This window comes from Delphinapterus leucas, chromosome 1, assembly GCF_059928025.1.
Source record: "Delphinapterus leucas isolate spDelLeu-1000000601 "Yukka" chromosome 1, BTC_Dleu_Yukka2, whole genome shotgun sequence".
NCBI lineage: Eukaryota > Metazoa > Chordata > Mammalia > Artiodactyla > Monodontidae > Delphinapterus > Delphinapterus leucas.
In genome coordinates this window covers 56,346,093-56,365,979 of record NC_143129.1, presented here as the reverse complement: position 1 = coordinate 56,365,979, position 19,887 = coordinate 56,346,093, and the positions used below count along the sequence as shown (strand labels likewise).

The 19,887-nt window shown below is 39.8% G+C and overlaps 1 protein-coding gene across 5 annotated transcripts in view; it reads right to left on the bottom strand.

The window, feature by feature from the left end:
• Positions 1-12,435: 12,435 nt before the first annotated feature.
• Positions 12,436-19,887, bottom strand: part of LOC111165729 (torsin-1A-interacting protein 2-like) — a 42,907-nt gene continuing 35,455 nt past the window's right edge. For 4 of the 5 annotated variants that reach the window (XM_022556633.2, XM_022556635.2, XM_089910584.1 and 1 more), the window contains exons 4-5: positions 18,608-18,709; positions 12,436-17,787 (exon numbers count right to left, since the gene is read on the bottom strand). In XM_022556633.2, the coding sequence (XP_022412341.1) occupies positions 17,027-17,787; positions 18,608-18,709 (863 nt within the window). In that variant the 3' untranslated portion in view covers positions 12,436-17,026. The remainder of the gene's footprint in view (positions 17,788-18,607; positions 18,710-19,887) is intronic. The other variant, XM_089910594.1, reaches the window with a different exon arrangement.

Below are 19,887 nucleotides of genomic sequence, written 5' to 3'. Positions count from 1 at the left end.
CTGAGATCACCTTCCCCTCCAAGTCTCAACAGAAGATGACACAGCTCATCCAGCGCCGGCCATGGGCGCCTGAGGCCTTGGAGGCACACAGGGCTCCTGTGCTGGCCTGCCTGCAGGTACAGGCCAGATCCCACATCCACGCCAACCCATCCCAACATCTGCATATCCTCCTGGGCTGCGTTTTCCCTTGGGCCAGAGGTTTTCTCTCTACCCATTGGGAATTCCATCCTTGTTTCTATCAAAAGATCATTCCCTGAGAAGATCTGTGTTCCGGGTCTAATCAAACATCCTGAAATTATAGCAGAGGCCTGACCCTCCTCACAACATCCTCTGAATTCTTTCTCCAAACATATAGGGCCCAACCAAAGGAATCCAGCATGGTCAGAAGACCCCAAAGCCCAGGCCCCTGCATAGACACCGAGGGTCTCACCAGACCCTCACCCTCCTCTTGCCTCCTTCCCACCATATGTGGCCCCGGTACCCCCATCTGAGGAGGAGCCCTGAGCTGGTGACAACAAATGAGCAGGAACCCAAAAAAGAAAATTTAAGAATTGAGAATTTCCAATGAGGTCAAAAAGTGGTAATATAAAAGGTTGGACATCGGAAGGATACATAAAAAACAAATACAAATGGCTTCCTATTGGGAGGGAGTGGGGAATCAATAAGATGAAGGTAGAAACAAAGCTTTTCAGTGTATGCCTGGTTATATTATTTTGACTTTGTAACTCTACATTTTGAAAAGTTTTTTCGTCTGTTAAATTATACCAGACTGTGCCTGAGAATAAGCGAGTACCTTCCCGGCAGTCACGTGCAGGTACACACCCAGCTGTGAGCAGAGCCCTTGGGGGGAAGCCTGCTGAGGCCCGTGCTCAGAAGCCTAACTGAAGAGAGGCTGAGTCTCCTAAGATGCTGCCGCATTTGGATCCTCCCGGCCCTGGGGCTGGGTCACAGCTTCTGCCTGGGGACCCTCCACAGACAAAGAGGCTTCTGTGCTGCAAGTAGGGAGCAGTCTTCTCCCCACAAGGCCAGCAGGCAGAAGGCTAGAGGGAGAAACAGTGTCAGCCAGCATAGGTTCCTATCAGATAATTATTTTTTGAATGTTTTTTTGTTGTGGTAAAATATCTGTAACATAAAAAGTTACAATTTTAACCATTTCGAGGTGTATGATTCAGTGGCATTGGTTCAGCAGTGGACTGATTTATTTATTTGAGATACAATTGACATATGACATTGTATTAATTTTAGGTGTGCAACATAATTTAATATCTGTATATAATGCAAGAGGATCACCACAATAAGTTGAAAGGCCATTAGCACATATAGGTACACATTTGCAGTTGTTTTTTGATGAGACTTTTAAGATCTATTCTCTTAGCAACTATCCCATATACAATATATATATTTTTAAATACAGTATTGTTAACTATAGTCACCATGCTGTACATTACATCTCCAGGACTTTTTATCTTATAACTGCAAGTTTTACTTTTTTAAATTTGGTAACAACTTAAGTTCAAACACATTCTAAAGCTACTTTTTTACCCTCACCGCCCCGCCATGCTATGTTTTTGTTGTCACAGTAGGTTCTTTTAATACTGTGCTTCTCCAGTTCACTTGCTAGCTTTCTCCAGTAGAGAAGGCAGTAGCCAAGGGCTCAGGATCTAGGCTCTGGTCTCAGTTTTGCACTAATAACCACATGGCCTTAGATGGTCACTTAGTCCCTCAGTTTCCCCATCTGTAAAATGAGGGATTTAGACTATACAGCTATTCCAATCATTTCATTTTGGTATTTTACGCCACCTTTTTTTAGAAGCTTCTAGGCAATGAAACTCAAAGCCAAAGTGTAAGGAGCCTATTGGTTATCTAAGTCCAATCAAATGATGTCAGAACATTTCAGTAAAGACAAAACAACCTGGTTGTCAGAAACCTGACTCGTTTATAACTTTCAGGAACTGATGTGTTGCAGAAAGTTATAAATGAAGTTCAGGGGCCAGAAACCATCATTCCCTTGGTGACCCAAGTGGTTCCCTCTGCAGCCGTGTCCACAGCTTTGAGCCGTGTGACCCAATTCTAAGGGTGAACCAAAGTGCTCCCAAGCTGAGCTAGGCAGGAAGGCCAAAGGGCACAAACTGTAGAAAACAGCCATGAGAGAGAAGGACTAACATAGGCAAAACTGTTCATTCAACTAACATTTGCTGGGGATGCAACACTAGGTAACAAACATTGTGCTAGGAGCTGGAGAAATATAACTGAAAAGTACCACCCCTGCCCTCAAGAGGTTTATACGCCAGGGTGGAAAATTAACACATATTTCACAGGTAAAATACTAAACCCTCCAGGTCTTCACTTGCCCTGGACTAAAACAGAGACTGGAGACTCAAAGGGTAGAAGATGGAGCTCATTATCCTCATGGTCAAAGACAGGAAGGGGCAGTGTTCAGCGGCTGCCAGATGTGGCACCATTACTTTAGGAAGTTGATACCAGCCTCAGCACTTCTTTCCTGCCAGACATTGTCCTCATGTTAGAAAGAGCGAAGTTGCTAAGTCAGCTCAGGCTGACAAATGACCATAGATAGGTGCCTCAAACAACAAACATTTATTTCTCAAAGTTCTGGAGGCTGGGAAGTCAAGATCTAGGTATTTTCAAATATGACGTCTGGTGAGGGCCAACTTCCCAGTTCATAGATGGCCATCTTCTCACTGTGTCCTCATATGGTGGAAGGGACGAGAGAGCTCTCTGGGGCCTCTTTTATAAGGGCGCTATCCTATTCATGAGGGCTCCACCCTCATGACCTAATCACTGCCCCCCCAAAGACCCCACCTTCTAATACCATCACGTGTGGGGTAGGATGTCAGTACATAAATCTTGGGGAGACACAGCATTCAATCCATTGCAGATGGGTCTCAGGTCACTGAGACAAGAAACCATTGATCAAGGCAATTTGTAGACAACGAAGAGAGACTGAAATTCAAGCAGAGACAGGTACAGACATGCAGAGGATGTGCTAGGTTAAAGGCCTTGAGGAGGTGAAGATACATAATGTGGTGAATTAAAGAGACACAAGAAGAAAGAAGATAGACTCTAAGACTCGATCCCAGCTGTCAGGATCACAGAGTCCTAGGGCTAGAAGACAGTCAGAGGTCACATAGTCAACCCCACCTCAATGCACTGTCAACGCAAATAATCATCGATAACCAATCTAAAAATAGAGGGGAGTTTTACTCAAGCCAAACTGAGATATAGCCCTGGAGACAGCCTCTCAGTAGCTCTGAGGAATTCCTCCAGAAAGCATGGTTTTCAGCACAGTTTTATATCTTATCAGAACGAAGAACAACAAACATGACAGGGGTACATTCCTTCAAGTTTTCCAAAAAAGACAGATTAGCAAATACACAGTGAGTCAGTATGGCCTTGGCGCCTGGGAAGGGAGCCTTATCATCAAAGGAGTGCTAGCATTGATGTCCCAGGAAGGGAGGCATTTATCTTTATCTTCACAACGGACATTCTTTACTTCTGCACAGTGCACCCTCTTCTTTAATGGTTAGGGCAGATGTACAATGTATGTGTGATGGGCCACAGACAGACTGTCCTAGTTGGCATAAAGTTCAAGCCAGATCGCGTACAAGCTGGAATGACTTCCGCATCCCTCAATATGAGAAAATTTCTTCCATCAGCCATTAGAAACCATCTGACAGGGGAAAAAAGTGTCCTGTTTTGAGGGATAACCAGACAACTTTGGAGTCTAAGGTGATCGTTACAGAGCAAAGCCAGCCCTGGCAGAGCATGACCCGATGGTGCTTGGCAACTATGATTGAGTCAATCACAGGTAAATGTTGAAGGGCAAGAGCTTGAATTTGTCTTCTCATTCTCAGAAAACTTAAGCCCCTGCTGCTTCTCTACCAAGGGGAAGAAAAGGACTGAGCTACAGAAAATATCTAGCTGGGAGGTACTTACAAATAAAAAGGGAGTCATAACTCCCTCTTGAGTGTCAGCTTCTTAGACACTGGAGCCACAAGTACCAAACTAGGAAAACCAGGAGTGGCTCCAGGAAGGGCAAGAAGGAAATGGAGGATCCAGGACTTGCTACAGCTTTGTGGTTCTACAAGAAAGTATGTTTACAGCTTCTGGGCCAAATGGAACAGGGCTTGGTCATGCATGCGTTTGTGTCTGTTCCCCACGTGGCTGACAGAGCCAAAGCCCTGTCATTTCATCGCCTCAGCAATGGTGGTGGCCAGGTCACAGCCAGCCCTCAGCAGCTTTGAGGAGGAGGGGAGTGTGGAATTTGGTAGACCTCGGCAGGGCAGTCGTGATGGGGATGATCAAACCAGGCAGGCACGGCTCAGCAAGCCTCCCTTCCCCCACAGGTTATCCGCAGCTCACCTGATGAATGGAACCAGCGCTCACTCCACTTTTCAATATTTTAAGAATGTTAAACTAGAGCAAATTTTTTTTTTTTTTTTTTGCGGTACGCGGGCCTTTCACTGTTGTGGCCTCTCCCGTTGCGGAGCACAGGCTCCGGAAGCGCAGGCTCAGCGGCCATGACTCACGAGCCTAGCCGCTCTGTGGCATGTGGGATCTTCCCGGACCGGGGCACGAACCTGTGTCCCCTGCATCGGCAGGCGGACTCTCAACCACTGCGCCACCAGGGAAGCCCGAACTAGAGCAAATTTTAAATTACAATGCCTAGTTGTGTTTTTTCCCACAGGGGCATTTCTACTCCTCCCATAGACATCTGCTCTAAACTTTAGACAGAACATGGGATCCCAGGACCACTGGGAATTAGAAAACAGAGTGAAAATGGTAAGCAAAAGTCATTTACTCATTTTTCCCAAGTATATCTGTGAACTCAACAAACTGTCTATTTTTGCTTTTTAATATAGTGTGTTTTTGCTATATGACTATGAAAATTCCTGACAGCTGATGCTACCAGGTGGGGTTGGTGTATGGAGAGTTATTTAAAACACTAAACAACATAAATCTAGAAGTTTAAATCCTTCCTCTGCAAAAGGCCATCCATGGACTTGAACAAGCCAACCCACTAGTCTTTATTTAGTGTTCTGTGTGCTGTAAACTTAGGCTCAATGCTGCCCACCAGGATGTAGGGAACCAGGATGTAGGGAACCAGGATGTAGGGAGGGTCAAATTATGGGGACTGAGTGCTGTCTGGACCATACCTGTGCATGCTCTGCACCCAGTTTGCTCTCCCCGTTAGATCATATCTCTTCAAGACCTTTCTGAAGGGCAGCTGTCACCTTCCCACTGGGCCTGATAGGGTCACCCCCTCAGGGGAACACTTGCATTTTCTTTCTGTGTTTTGTGTTTGGGTGCTGTCAGATGAAACCCTGTCAGGGAATAACCAGCCCCAAAACACAACTGGGAAGATAGTCTGCTGCAATGAATGATTTGCAGGCTCTGGTGGGGTCGATCATCTCTAATGCAGGGCTGGTGACCCCTCCTGTAGCCTCTTGAAACCACGATGCTATTAAGCCCCCAAATATCAATCTCCTTCTTTCAGACTTTGGACAGCATGTTGTTTGTGGGTATGTGACTGTCAGCAAGAAGGACATTCTGCCAAATATAAATTCTTGGTCATACTTCCCACAGATAGAAGAGGCAAGATCCTATTCAAGATTACCAACTTTTGGGGTGGAAGAAAATATTCTCCCAAACCAGGTGAAAGTATTTTCCCGTCGCGGAGCACAGGCTCCAGACGCGCAGGCTCAGCGGCCATGACTCACGGGCCCAGCCGCTCCGCGGCATGTGGGATCTCCCCGGACCGGGGCACGAACCCGTGTCCCCCACATCGGCAGGCGAACCCACAACCACTGCGCCACCAGGGAAGCCCCAGGTGAAAGTTTTGATTTTTCCTAAGTCATTGAGATAGCCAATGTTCTGTTCAGTTCTCGGCACACGGTGGGCACTTGGGAAATATTCACTGAACTGAAGGTAGCCTCACGCCTAAGATTACAGAAAGCAAAGTCAGGTGAGGAGAAAGAGCATTACAGGATGGTGGGGGGTACTAGGAGAAGACTTAAAGACCACCAATAGCCTTGGTAAGAGGGCATTTACAGCCTTAGGCCAGGACCAAATATTCTCATAGAACTTCTGTTATTCATCATTATTTGCAAAATAATCAGAATTCCGTGGGAGAGGGGCTTCCTTTCACAGAGAACCATGATAGTTAGCGAGCAGCACAGGCAGTACTGTTTTCTGTGAAGATCCTCAGTGAACTGAGTGATTCCAAAGATGAATAAACTCTCCCACTATTGGGGATTGGGTGGGGAGGGACGGAGGGATCACTCTTATCTTATATTTGAGTGTGAATAAAATGGATGCTTTTATAGTGCAAAAGCTAAGAACTTCAGCGTACGGTAGGTTTTTAGATTTGAGAAGCACATTTTCTAGCCTCTTCTAGCTACGGTGTAATCAAAAAAACAAGACAACCCAAACTAAGCAGTTCATTTGCTTCTTGGATATGCAGAGTAAATGTCAGGAAGATGCCAATTTCCCACCAGATCATTAAAAATTGTAATACAATCCCCATGAAAAACTCTAATCTTTTTTAGACGAGGTGATTTTAAAGTTCATTTGAAAAAATAAGTAATAATGGTAGGAACTTTGTAAAAATAAATAAATGAACCACCACCAGTATTAAAGCTCCAATAATTAAAACTGTGGTGTTTATGCCTAATGACCAGCTCAATGGATCAGAAAAGAAAATTCAGAAACAGGCACAAACACATATGGGAACTAAGTTTGTGACAAAGTGACAGTTCAGATCAGTGGGGGAAAGATAGATTCTCAGTAAATGATGTTTGAACAGCTACAGTAATTCAGTGAAGTAGGTCACTCAGACTTTTTGTTAAATGTGAATATTCACTTTCAAATATGTAAACGAAGTCTATAATGTAACTCAAAGTTAAAATCACCATATGTGATAGGTTTGAAAAATCTATCATTTAATTTAATAAACAGTTATCATTGTAAGAGTAAAATACTGAATCAGTTATGTTTGTGAAAGTTGTTAATTGTATGTAAAAAATATGAACTTGAAAACACTTAGGGAAATAAATTGACAGTTGATATGAATATCAAGAAAGATACATTTAGGAGAATAACATTACATTCTTTTTGAGATAAACACCACTTATTAAAATGTAAATAATAGTAAGGAGATGTTGGTCAAAACTTTCAGCTGTAGGTTCTGGAAATCTAAGGTACAGCATGGTGACGGCAGCTAATACTGTATTGTATACTTGAAATTTGCTAAGAGAGTAAATCTCGTGTTCTCACCACAAAAAAGGGTAACTATATAAGTTGATGAATATGTTAACGACTGTGGTGATCATTTCACAACATATGTATATCAAATCATCATGTTGTACACCTGAAATATATATTAGTTTATTTGCCAATTATACCTCAATAAACCTGGAAAAATGTAAATAATTCAAAGCAGATAAGAGATTAGATATCATAATTTTAATCTTCCTATGATTATTTGGGGTGCTATTAGTTAACAAAATAATCTTTAAACACTGTATTTAATTTTTAAGTATGTAATAGGGAAGAACCTTCGTATTCTATTACAGGTTAATCACTAAAGGAATGTTGCCTATAAGCTTAAATTATACATAATGGCCCATCTCTGGGAACCCTGCCTCCCAGGTAATGAGCATTAAGCTAAAATGCTTCGCAGGAATCATCCTGACCAGGCCCACCTGTGAATGACTGCAGGAGGAAAGAAATTATCACATCCTCCCAGAGGCTGATGGGAACCAGGAAATGCTTGACTCTGCTCCCTCCCCTTTTAGTACAAAAGAAGCCTGAATTCTAACTCAGGCAGGATGGTCCTTTGTGATACGGGTTCGCCATCTTCTTGGCCTGCTGGCTTTCGGCATAAAGTTGCTATTCTTTGCCCCATCAACTCGTCTCTCGACTTACTGGCCTGTCGTGCGGTGAGCAGTACAAGCTTGGACTCAGTAACAGGTATTTATTTCCATTTAGGTCATGAGTCTTTTTTTTTTAGTCTTATTAGGAATTTTTCAAATCTTGTACAGATGCATTGAAAATAAGATGTCAGGGCTTCCCTGGTGGCGCAGTGGTTGAGAGTCCGCCTGCCGATGCAGGGGACATGGGTTCGTGGCCCGGTCCGGGATGATCCCACATGCCGCAGAGCGGCTGGGCCCGTGAGTCATGGCCGCTGAGCCTGCGCGTCCGGAGCCTGTGCTCCACAACGGGAGAGGCCACAGCAGTGAGAGGCCCGCGTACCGCAAAAAAAAATAACAGAAAAAAAAAAAAAAAAGATGTCAACTTTGCCACCTCAAACTATCATGGGGAGGAAATAATTCCAAAATTATGTATAAGAACACCTATGAATCAGATATAATAAAGAACAGAGTGTATGAAGAAAAGAAGTACAATATAAATGCTAACAACTCTTATTAAATAATATTCATTATTATTTAATAAAACAAAGGGACATTTAGTCATATGAAAAGAACACTAATGGTTTTGACAGCATGCTGAACTGACGATGAATTCATCTGTGCTTCTGCTTTTCTTGCTTTCTGAGAAATTTCTGAGAATTCCTGATCACTCAGAAAGCAATATGGTGAAAATCTGATTGAAGAAATATACACCTTATCTATGCTGTTTCTTTTGTAATTGGAATAGCTAACCACTTGGTAATCATGCCCCAGACTTTCACCACTAAATAATAACCATTGAACTGATGGCTCTTGTAAAAGGTACTTTCCTTCTTTGTTTAAATTTGCTAATTCAGGCATTAAGTTTAAAGACAACTCTATAGGAAGAAAGACTATTACCTCGAGTTCACTTGTAGTGATTATTTGGGGTGATATTTTTTAATTAAAACAAGGGGGAGAATCATATTTCTTCCTATACCTACCAAGAGTATAACGTAAAAAATGGCACCAGCTCTTGTGTTGTGGCTCCTGTTTATTCTGACTGCTGCTGTATACTTAAATTTTCAAATCAAATGCGGTCGCTGAAGTTTTTTTGTTACTTTTTCGTTAGTTTCCCGTAAGCATACTGACATTCTTCTAAAAGCCATTCATCTAGATTTTACCTGGAGAATATTCTACATACAGCTTACTTTCTCAGTGAAACTCATAAACAAATGGATGAAAAATTGATAAAATGTTGTGCAATATCATTGACAATGGACCAACATGGTGATTTAGTAACCAGAAGCATATGTTTGCACTGTTCAGTAATGTGTCTGACAAGTAATTATAGCCCCACATCATGTGATGAAATTACTGGCTATAATCAGAAAGACAGTGGGGCATATTCAAATTATCTTTCTCCAGCCAAACTACATGGCATATAAGAAATTATGAAACTAACTTATAGCATACTTACAGGAGGCATTCAAACAAGATGTTTTTTTAAAAAGCTGCTTGAAACAAAAGAATTACTGAATTTTTGTGGATAACAGTACTAATTTTGCAGGGCTTGCCTAGCAGCCATCTTGCTTATATAACCAAACTGGTGTGCCTCACATGGGGCACACCAGAGCCTCTGCCTGATTGGATGCAGGCCCAGGAAGCCTATGGCTTTAGCCCCACTCGGCACTTTGTTTGTACCGTTTCTGACCCTTAAAGGTGCATCTCTTGGCTTTGTGTTATTTTTGTTTTTTAACTTTATTGAAGTATAGTTGATTTACAATGTTGTGTTAATTTCTGCTATACAGCAAATTGATTCAGTTATACATATATACATTCTTCTTCATATTCTTTTCCATTATGGTCTATCACAGGATATTAAATATAGTTCCCTGTGCTATACAATAGGACCTTGTTGTTTATCCATCCTATATATAATAGTTTGCATCTGCTAATCCCAAACTCCCAATCCTTCCCTCCTTCACCCCCTTGGCCACCACAAGTCTGTTCTTTATGCCTGTGAGTCTGTTTCTGTTTTGTAGATAGGTTCATTTGTGTCATATTTTAGATTCCACATGTAAGTGATATCATATGGTATTTGTCTTTCTGACTTTCTTCACTTAGTATGATAATCTCTAGGTCCATCCATGTTACTGCAGATGGCATTATTTCATTCTTTTTTATGGTTGAGTAATACTCCATTGTATATACATACCACATCTTCTTTACCCATTCATCTGTCAATGGACATTTAGGTTGTTTCCATGCCTTAGCTATTGTCAGTAGTGCTGCTATGATCATAGGGGTGCATGTATCTTTTCAAATTAGAATTTTGTCTGGGTATATGCCCAGGAGTGGGATTGTAAGATCATATGGTAATTCTATTTTTAGTTTTCTGAGGATGCTCCGTACTGTTTTCCATAGTGGCTGCACCAACTTAGATTCCCACCAACAGTATAGGAGGTTCCCTTTTTCCACACCCTCTCCAGCATTTGTTGTCGACTTTTTTTTTTTTTTTTTGTGGTACGCGGGCGTCTCACCGTTGCGGCCCCTCCCGCTGCGGAGCACAGGCTCCGGACGCGCAGGCCCAGCTGCCATGGCTCACGGGCCCAGCCACTCCGCGGCATGTGGGATCCTCCCGGACCGGGGCACGAACCCGTGTCCGCTGCATTGGCAGGCGGACTCTCAACCACTGCGCCACCAGGGAAGCCCTGTTGCGACTTTTAATGACGGCCATTCTGACTGGTGTGAGGTGGTACCTCATTGTAGTTTTGATTTGCATTTCTCTAATGATTAGTGATGATGATGGCTCTGTGGTTTTCAATTTCCCTTGAATTTATTCTATGATTGTTACATGTTTGGAGTTACAAAAAGATGTTAAAATGGCATCTTAGGTAATATAATAATAAAAGGCATTACAGAGTTGACGGTTCATCTTAAGTACTGGTTTGTATATTAGAAAATTAGGGATCCTAAAAAGTGTCAGGCTACAGGTCAAAAAAGACGATTTGTGTCTCATTTGTACTGTTTGTGTGTATGAGGGCCTCCGGAGGGCCTAAATTCATGTATCATGTGGGTGGATTCTTCAGTAAAGTGTGCCCTGCCCATATATGAAACAGGATCTCCTTAAGTAGCTAAGGACTTCACTCAGTAGCTAAGATCATTCCCTAGTTTAGCTTGATGAAGCTACTTTGTTAAAGAAAAAAATATCCAATGACGCATGTTAAAAATGGTAAGGCAGACTTGATTCAGGACCCTCATTATAGGTATAGGGACCACAGCAGTGGGATGTCACAGTGGGGAGAGAGATTGGGTTCAACTCCAAATACAGCTTGGGCAAGGAGGAATTTATAACCAAGGAGCAGGGATGGAAAACAACTAAGAGGAAACACCAAGGAAACGGGGGTTCTGGCTAAACTGACCTATCAGGCCAGAGTGATCAGACATCACCTAGGGGATGGAAGATGGAAGATGAGGAGCCAGGTAGGATATTGAGGGTGTGGGGTTCTAGTTAAATTGACTTAGCAGGATTCTTGCTAAAACTGTGTTTTCCAAAGAAGTACACAGATAGGCCTAGAAAAATATTCAGGAGCCTGACTAAAGTTTGGTCAAGCAAAGAATCATTGTCAGCTTCTGCATCAAACGTTCCATGACCCAGACTGCAACTTCAGACTTGACATCATTTTTATCGTATACTATTTAAAATTACAATTCCTACAGTAACTAAATAACTCATAGCACCTCTCTTCCTTATTAAGCAGTTTTCACAGTATTGAGGCTTAAGTCTGTTCCTACGTACTTGGAGAAGTATCTTAACATCCTCTAGTAGTGAGTTTATGAATTAAAAAATCACGTTGCTGAAAACCCTATGTTCTTTGCCTTCAGGCTCATCTTGTCCTTTGACTTTAGCCCATTCCACTGAAAGCTCTTATTTAAGACATGCTGACTCCCAAGAGTTCCTATTTTTCTAAACTGCAGGAATAAATCAGATTTTCAAAACTGAATTCAGATTTGGTGGAAAATTGTTCAATAAAATGTCGATAGGTCTGTTGTTTTTAGTGGGGTACAAACAGTGGGGACAGAAAGCTGGGAGAAGGGTGGGTGAGGGGCTGAGATGGGTATTCAGGTGCTTCTGTGCTCTAACTCTGGTTTGACAACATTTTACAGCAGAAATTCTTAACACACTGTCCTCTCCCACCCCCGACACACAACTGAAAGATGTCCACTCTTAAGATTAACACATTCTCAATCAGGACACCTAGGTTAGGAGCAATTCCCAGAGCTCTACTTACAAGCCCTCCCTCTCTCCTACTGAAGAAAACCTCGTTAAGTAGAAATAGCACACGAAGAATGCTAAATGAGGCCTGCAACTGATGGCCTGGTGCCTCCTGACACTCACAGGATTCTTTAGCTCTTGAACTTATTACCAAAGGAGGGCAGTTTCCTTTCCTATCATTAATGACCATATGCCCATTTCTATAAACTTGCTATTTGGGGAACTATAATCAAGAATGAGTCAACGGAGAAAAATTAAGGAGATTTATTTTTCGTAAAACCGCACAACTAACTTGAATAAGGCACATTCTTCAACATCTATAAGAAACAAATGCAAACACAATCATGGTTACATAAGGAAGAAGGGGGATGCCAAGAATTTTGACATTAATACTGGCAAAGCCTGTTTCTTTTTGTTAGGTTAAAAAAAAAAAAAAAAAGCAAATTGCAGTCGTTTGAAAGTTAATGTGCCGTTTCTTTTATGACAGGGATGGCAAACATTTAAATCTCCTGTAATCCGCTCAACCAGAAGCAGCTGCCTGGAGCTTTGGGCTGAGAAGGCTGAGGCTAGTGTGGGCACAGGGAGAAGGAAGGCTGGAACTGCCGCGGGCCTTCACATCTTCTTGCCAGCTCTACCCTACCTACTGAGCCCACTGCTTCCCAAGTCCAAAAACATTCTTTCTGGTTCAGGTAACTGCTCTTAGCCAAGGGCAAAGTTAGTTTCTGAAGCCTCAATGAGGAAAAGTGGGAGATCATTTCCCAGTATAGGAACCAATCTATGGATTTTTAAAGACATCAAAACAAGCTGAAGTAAACACAGCATATAATCCTGGAAGGAAAGGCATTGAAAACTGAATTATTTATATCTTTACCAATTATTTACAGATTAGGGCATACTGGTTGTGTTCTCAGGCCCTCTGGATAAGGCTAGTGCTCTTAACTAGTTTGTATATTTTTAAAAACAGATCGAGAAGCACTGCCATATACAGAACTGATAGGGCCGTGTAGTAGTTGGAAGTGAGTTTCAGTAGCCCAGTCTCAGTCTGAATGAGGCAAATTTAGGCCCACATCATCAGCTACTTTACAACCTAATACCTAAAACTTAACATAATAGGAATAAGGCATATTTTAAAGTCATCTGGAAAAACTGTTTTACACAGATATCTTTAGTCCTCTCTAGAATTGGTAACGCCTTCTTTGCAAATGTATTATTCATAGCAGGTATTTCCCACGTGACTCATAAGCCTCAGTATTTCATAATCTCATAGATACCCTTAGAAATATTTAAAATAATCACTTCATCATATTTCTATGGATTATGATAGTGATTCATAATCATTAATATTCACAATACATATATAAAGACAAACATCAACATTCCCATTGAACAAGTGATAGTGTTAAAGGTACTTTAACTTTTGAAAAAAACAAAGACAAGAGAAAACAGAACCACTAACTTTTCAACAAATTTCAAAATGAAATATATTATGCTCAGATTGGTGGACAAAATATTAGAATAAAGATTAATATTTAACCATACATTCAACATGAAAAGCAGACTAAAAACTGCTTTTATAAAATGACATATTGAGGGCTTTACAAAGATGTCTTGGTTTATTTTTATAATTGTTATATTTTATTTTCAGATGATAAAAGAAAAAAGGTATCATGTTCCTATTTGAAAGTACTTCTCTACCAATAAACTGTGTATGGATATAAGCTTTATTCTCAATAAATGGTAATCAGCTATAATGATTATATCTTCTGCTTAACATTAGTTTTTGAAGTACTAGACACCTGACTGTGCTGCACAGAAACTGGTCAGATGTATGCAAATATAGTCCTGGAGAAGATCATCTTGCTGAATTAGTATCACTTTTACACGCTGAATTTGTTATATTTTATCATCAATGCTCCTTATGTTTCCTGTATAAAACAAACAAAAACTGTGAAAGGGTCAAAACCACCTCAGCTGCTAACACTGTTCAACTGTATCATTACCTGGAGGATGGTGGGTCACAGGCCTGCTGAACCTTACCACATAAGCTTGGCAGCTTTCAAGTGAAATATATTTAAATTACTTTATTGATTTAAAAATTAGAAGTAGAAACAACAGCATTGCTTGGGAGCTAACTGGGAAACCTAAAATTTACCCCACAGGGGAAAAAACTCAAGTCGAGAGACAGTTTATAATTCTACCAGTTGGTTCTAGAACTCTGGTATCACTCAAGAAGTGATTTATATTAATATATAACATAATTAGAGTTGTTCTATGATAATAATTAAATGGTGATGTTTGGGTATCATATAAAATGCCCACAAGTCATTGTTCTAAGTCAAACAAGCAAACTATTATAGTAATGAAAGATGAACTACTAGACACACAAAAGAAAATTTAGAAACTTGAAAAATGTAAAAAAATAGGTACAATTGAATAGAAATTAACCTAAGGGTACATCAGATAATAGATTTTATTTGTACATTTAAAAAATATAAAGTTTTATGCTCTAAGAATAATCATTTTATTCATGAGGACACAGAGCTAATATACTGCTTCTTTTAAAAATGATTTTTGAAATAGTGGACAGAAAACTGACAACAGTTTCAGTTGATTGCACTTATACATGGAAGGAGACACGTTTTTTTATCAAAGGCTGAACAGTAAAAAAAAAAAAATTGTGACATTTGGAAATATTTTCTAAATTATACTGAAAGGAAATGATGAAAAACCATATTCAACTGAATGACGAAACCATCTTTGTCTCAGCTGTGATCTGAGTCACTGACAGATTAGATATGCACACTTCATACTGGTTCTTTATAAATCTGAGGTAGCACAGGTCAGCAGGCACCAGTTCTACAAGGCACCAATGGTTTTGTGTGATGTAATGCTAGCATCTGAGATCCAGAAATATCAAAAAATATTGAATATGGCATATAGATTTTTCTTCAATTTCCACTGATTTTAAATTGGATTGATATTATATTCACTATGCTTTAACTTTTTGTTCAGGAAGGTCTCTCCTCAAATCTAGCGGAAGAGTCCTTCACAAAGTCCCAAATGAAAACAGTTCCTTTAGGTATGGCCTTACGCTCAATTGAGCACAATGTCAGGTCTTGGTCAGAACAGATCTGTTTTTCCTGTGACAAACACTTTCAAATAGATTCTTCCCCCCATGTCTTTATGCTCTGTTTAGGCATCAACAAAGACCCCTATATCTTCTTACTGTTTCCGAAAATCCTTCCATAATTTAGTCACATGACTTCAGAGGCCAAAACCTAACTGAAATATTCCAGGTTCATGGTGATAGTTCCTAGGTATGCCATGTAATGGGACAAATCCTTCATTAGGTCAAGATCATTTTACTAAAGTTCTGCCTTCGGGGTGGAGATGCAAATCAACAATCACTGTCTCCATAAACATCTTTCTCAAGCTTTCTTACAATCACAGAACATGGTCCAACAATTAATACTAGCTGTTAAAACCTCTTAGAATCTATCTACCATTTCCACTTCCTCTCACTAAGTATAGCATCTCTTGCATTTTTCTAATTGTTAACCTAATCATACTTCTAACTAGCTGGTCAAGAAATGAACTGCATTAGATAAATGTTCCATCACTGTATAATAAGTAAACAGTATGGTAAAGTTATGCTAATGTACCTATATAAAAATCTACGATTCAACTGGTTATTATAATCTGTTCTTCTTAAAGCACTCAAACTCTCATTGTAGACAATTGTAAAATTCCATTCAGGGGAGACAGAAATGATAACAGAGATTAACCAAAAGCATAGAAATATGCTAGTAAATACTAGTTTATACATTCTGCTATTCATCTGTAAGTCTTCATTCTTCATAAATAGCATGTCTCTTGATAAACCTGTATTTTATTTTCAACCTACTCATGAGTTTTAATATTTTCATTTTTTTCCTATCTTCCAAGATGCTTTTTCACTTAATCAGTGATTTTCAAACTTCATTATTAGTGGAACTCTTTATTCCAATTAAATCCAATTAAATCTTACGGAGGAGCCCAATATATAAAATGGGAAAAAGAAGAACTTCTTTGATACAAAGGGGAGGGGTGCCAGTAGACAGCCTGAAAACCACTGCTCTAAATCATTCAAGAAAATTGAAGCGAAGACACAGCCAATTGGAATTTCTTCATTTGCAGTGATTATAAACAATTCCCCCATTGTTTTCAATTTTTAAGAACATTTCTTGAGCACAGCTGCTTTTCCCTCAGAGCTCATTAACGGAACAAAAACACAGTGCCTTACATATAGTATTTAGGTAAATAAGTATTTGAATTCTTATTTCCTTTTTCATACTATTCAAAAGTGCAAAAAAGCATAAGATGTAATCCCACAACTAGGTTATTAAAATGAATTTTAAAAATATTTAACATGTGATAGAAATTTTTTTAAAATTTTTCAGTTTTATAATTGTAATTGCTTTAATCTGAGTCCAAACACTATCCAAAAGGCTCCTTAGAGCCTCAAGAAAACAAAAATCACTCTGTAGTTACTGAGAAGATTATCTTCCCATGTAATGATTCTGTTGCTCTACTTTTGGATTGAAGAACATTCCTCAGTTATATATATCTGATTTGCTTGAAAGGCAAGGAAAAAAAGTCAGGTCAACTTTTAGCTTTGTCAAGCTTAGATTAGAAAGATTTTACAAAAAGTAAAAAATGAAAATTTCTTTTCTCAAATAAGCTCATTTGTGCTTTCCAGGCTATTTCCTCACATTCGTCAACCTCCTTCCATATAAATGGAAGGCTTTTAAACTGACTTTTTAATAAACCCATGCTGAACATAACCAACTCTGTGCTTAGCTTATAGAAAGCAGCCCTGTTCTTCTATGCTCCTCACTGGCTGGACAGGCAGCACCAGGTGGGAAATACGGCTCCACAGTCCACTCAGTTTGTCTGAATCCATGTGGCTGAAGGAGCTGGGAGTGCCAGAGTTGGTAAACCTCGCCCAAAGTAAATCTCGCACTTTCTCTTCAGTTTCCCTTGGGCTGACACTTGCTTCTAATGTTTCCTCCTCCAGTAGGATGGTCAGGACCAGGGCCACATCTTTAAAGGCAGCGTTCTCATGGTCACAATACTTGTAGAAGATCAAGGTGGAGCCTGCAGGAAGGGATTCAAAGCGGTGGACCACAGCAGCCTTCCCGCCCTTCTCAAATCCAGAGCTCAGCTCCTTGTCAACTGACTCCTTGACCTTATCACTGTCCTGAAAGGTTTTTCCAGCTCCATCAATCTGAATGGCAGAGACTTTCTGGGCAGACGTGTAGGCATTCGCAACGTGGTGGCTGAGGCACTTCAGGGTCTCTCTTCCCTCTCGAGCTGCTGTAAATATGATGGTGGCTGGCTCAGTGGGGTGTGAAGCATTGAGGTGCTTCTGGAGAAACTTACGTCCTCTCTGCCACAGAAAGGAACTCTGGCCTGGATATTTATCCTTCAAATGGCTGAAATGAACCAAGAAGGCCTCCAAAGCTGGATTTTTGGGCACTTGCTGGGCCGGAGAGGAATAATAGCTATTAACAGAACTTAGCAAAACAAGAATCAGAAACAGGAGGCCAAGACAGATGGGGCCTATCAGAGAAAGAGAAAATAAAAGACAAAATTAGAGAGAATGTGAGTCAGAAGTAAAGCCTGTGGTAAACTGAAAAAAGGCAGATACGCTGTCAGATTTTACTGGCCTGTGGTGAGTTTCTTTTGCCTAAGTCCTTTAAACTTTCAGCTGTTGAAATCTACTGGAAATACTTTTTCTTTAATTTCTTAAGAAGAAATTTGAAGATAATGACATCTTTGTTAAAAGGTAAAATCTAAGTTTATATATTTTTTGATATAGCTACTGATGTGATTTAGAAATGAACTATCAGTATATTCTTCTACTGTCTCAAAAGTATCTACTACCTACCTGTAGATAGGCCATTTTTTCCTAAACAGTCAAAATGTAAAAATGCCATTTGAGAAGTTAATACTTTCTTTTTCATTGAAAAGACAGCTTTAACAGGGAACTATATTCATATATCTTACAATAGCCTATAATGGAAAATAATCTGAAAAAAATATACATATATAACTGAATCACTTTGCTGTCTACCTGAAACTAACACAATACTGTAAATCAACTTTACTTCAATTAAAAAAAAAAACAGTTTTAGTTTCTTGTTTATGAAAAGCCCTTCCTCAGGTGGGAATTCCCATTTTGTTAAGGATGGCAAAATATTGGCTGCCACCGCTAAGGGAAAAATCCCCAGAACTCTATTGCTCTATTCTAATATTACTATCAAACATTAAAAAAAATATTAAAACAATGTTAAAACTATTTAAATCTGCTAGTTTTCTAGGTACTTCTCTGAGGATTTCTGAATGTGAATCACTACAGTAAGACCAGTTTTGTTCTTACCATAGCTCAGAAAACCCTTTTTATTAATCTTTCTTATGGTATCCTGTGCATTCTCCTTGTTTCCTTCCAATTTTTGTGTTTCTTGTTGATGTCTCTCAACCTCTGGGGGGGAAAAAAAAAGGAACATTATTTTTAGACAGTACACTAATGAGAGTGTGTATACCTTTATACCTCTTACCGAAGCAAAGAATTACCTGATAGGATTTCCATACTTTATAAAATTTTGTTTTATACAAAGCTAACTTCCTGTCTTTTCCTTAAGGCTCACCATTACCTTTATTCTACTTAGAATAAAATGAAATGCTGTGAAATTCACTTAAGGATACTGTTGCTACAGCCACAATTCTTCACTGGCTCTTACATCAAGGACAAAGAAACAAGCATCCTAATATTGCAGCCAAACGTATCTAACATGTGATTTAAGAAGGGATTTAAGAAATAATGTACACAAGACTCAACATCACAGGGCAATGATGCTCTAATTCCAGTGTTCACATCTCAAAAGGCTCCTGAAGACCCCCCTAATATACAAATAACAAAGACATTAAGTTTAGAGACAGGAGAGATTACTGTACAGTAATAGCTTACCTTTGCAAAATAGCTTACAAAAGCAAGCTTGAAACTTAGTGAATGAGGTATACAAAGCAAGGAATACAAGGTTAAGAAAATTTATGAACTATATAAAAATGTAGGTGTGGGGTGAGACACCAATCATAAAATGTGTGGGTGAAAAGGAGGGCAGTATTTTGTAGACCCTGAGCTAAGTCACTCTAGAGTCTAGATGTGTGCTTGACCCCAGCCAGGTACCTCATATAACAATGAAAGCTGACTATTGCCCATAACCCTTACTGGAGAAATAACTCAAATAGCATACACTATTAACATAAAGAAATAGAGTCATCTTCACCTATAAACGATAGTTCATTTAGTCATATCACACCAAAACACGGGTTTTTAAAATATCATGTCACAGAATTTAAGGACTGAAAGGATCTTTAATGATCACCTACTGTAGCCCCCTACTTTACCTATTGTGACAAAAGGTGCAGGGATGTTAAGGGCTTTGCCCAAGGTCACATAAAGAGATATGGCCAAGCTGAGATTAGAATGAGGTTCCTCATTTCCTAGATTAGCTCATTCCATTATATTATGTTGCTTCCCACACATAAACTGCATTTTTAAAACAGTATTTTCTTCCTCTACTCAGTGAACCTGCACACCGGTGAAATTCTGATGGCAGATAATGGTCCATACAAATCATATCCATTCATTCATTTAAC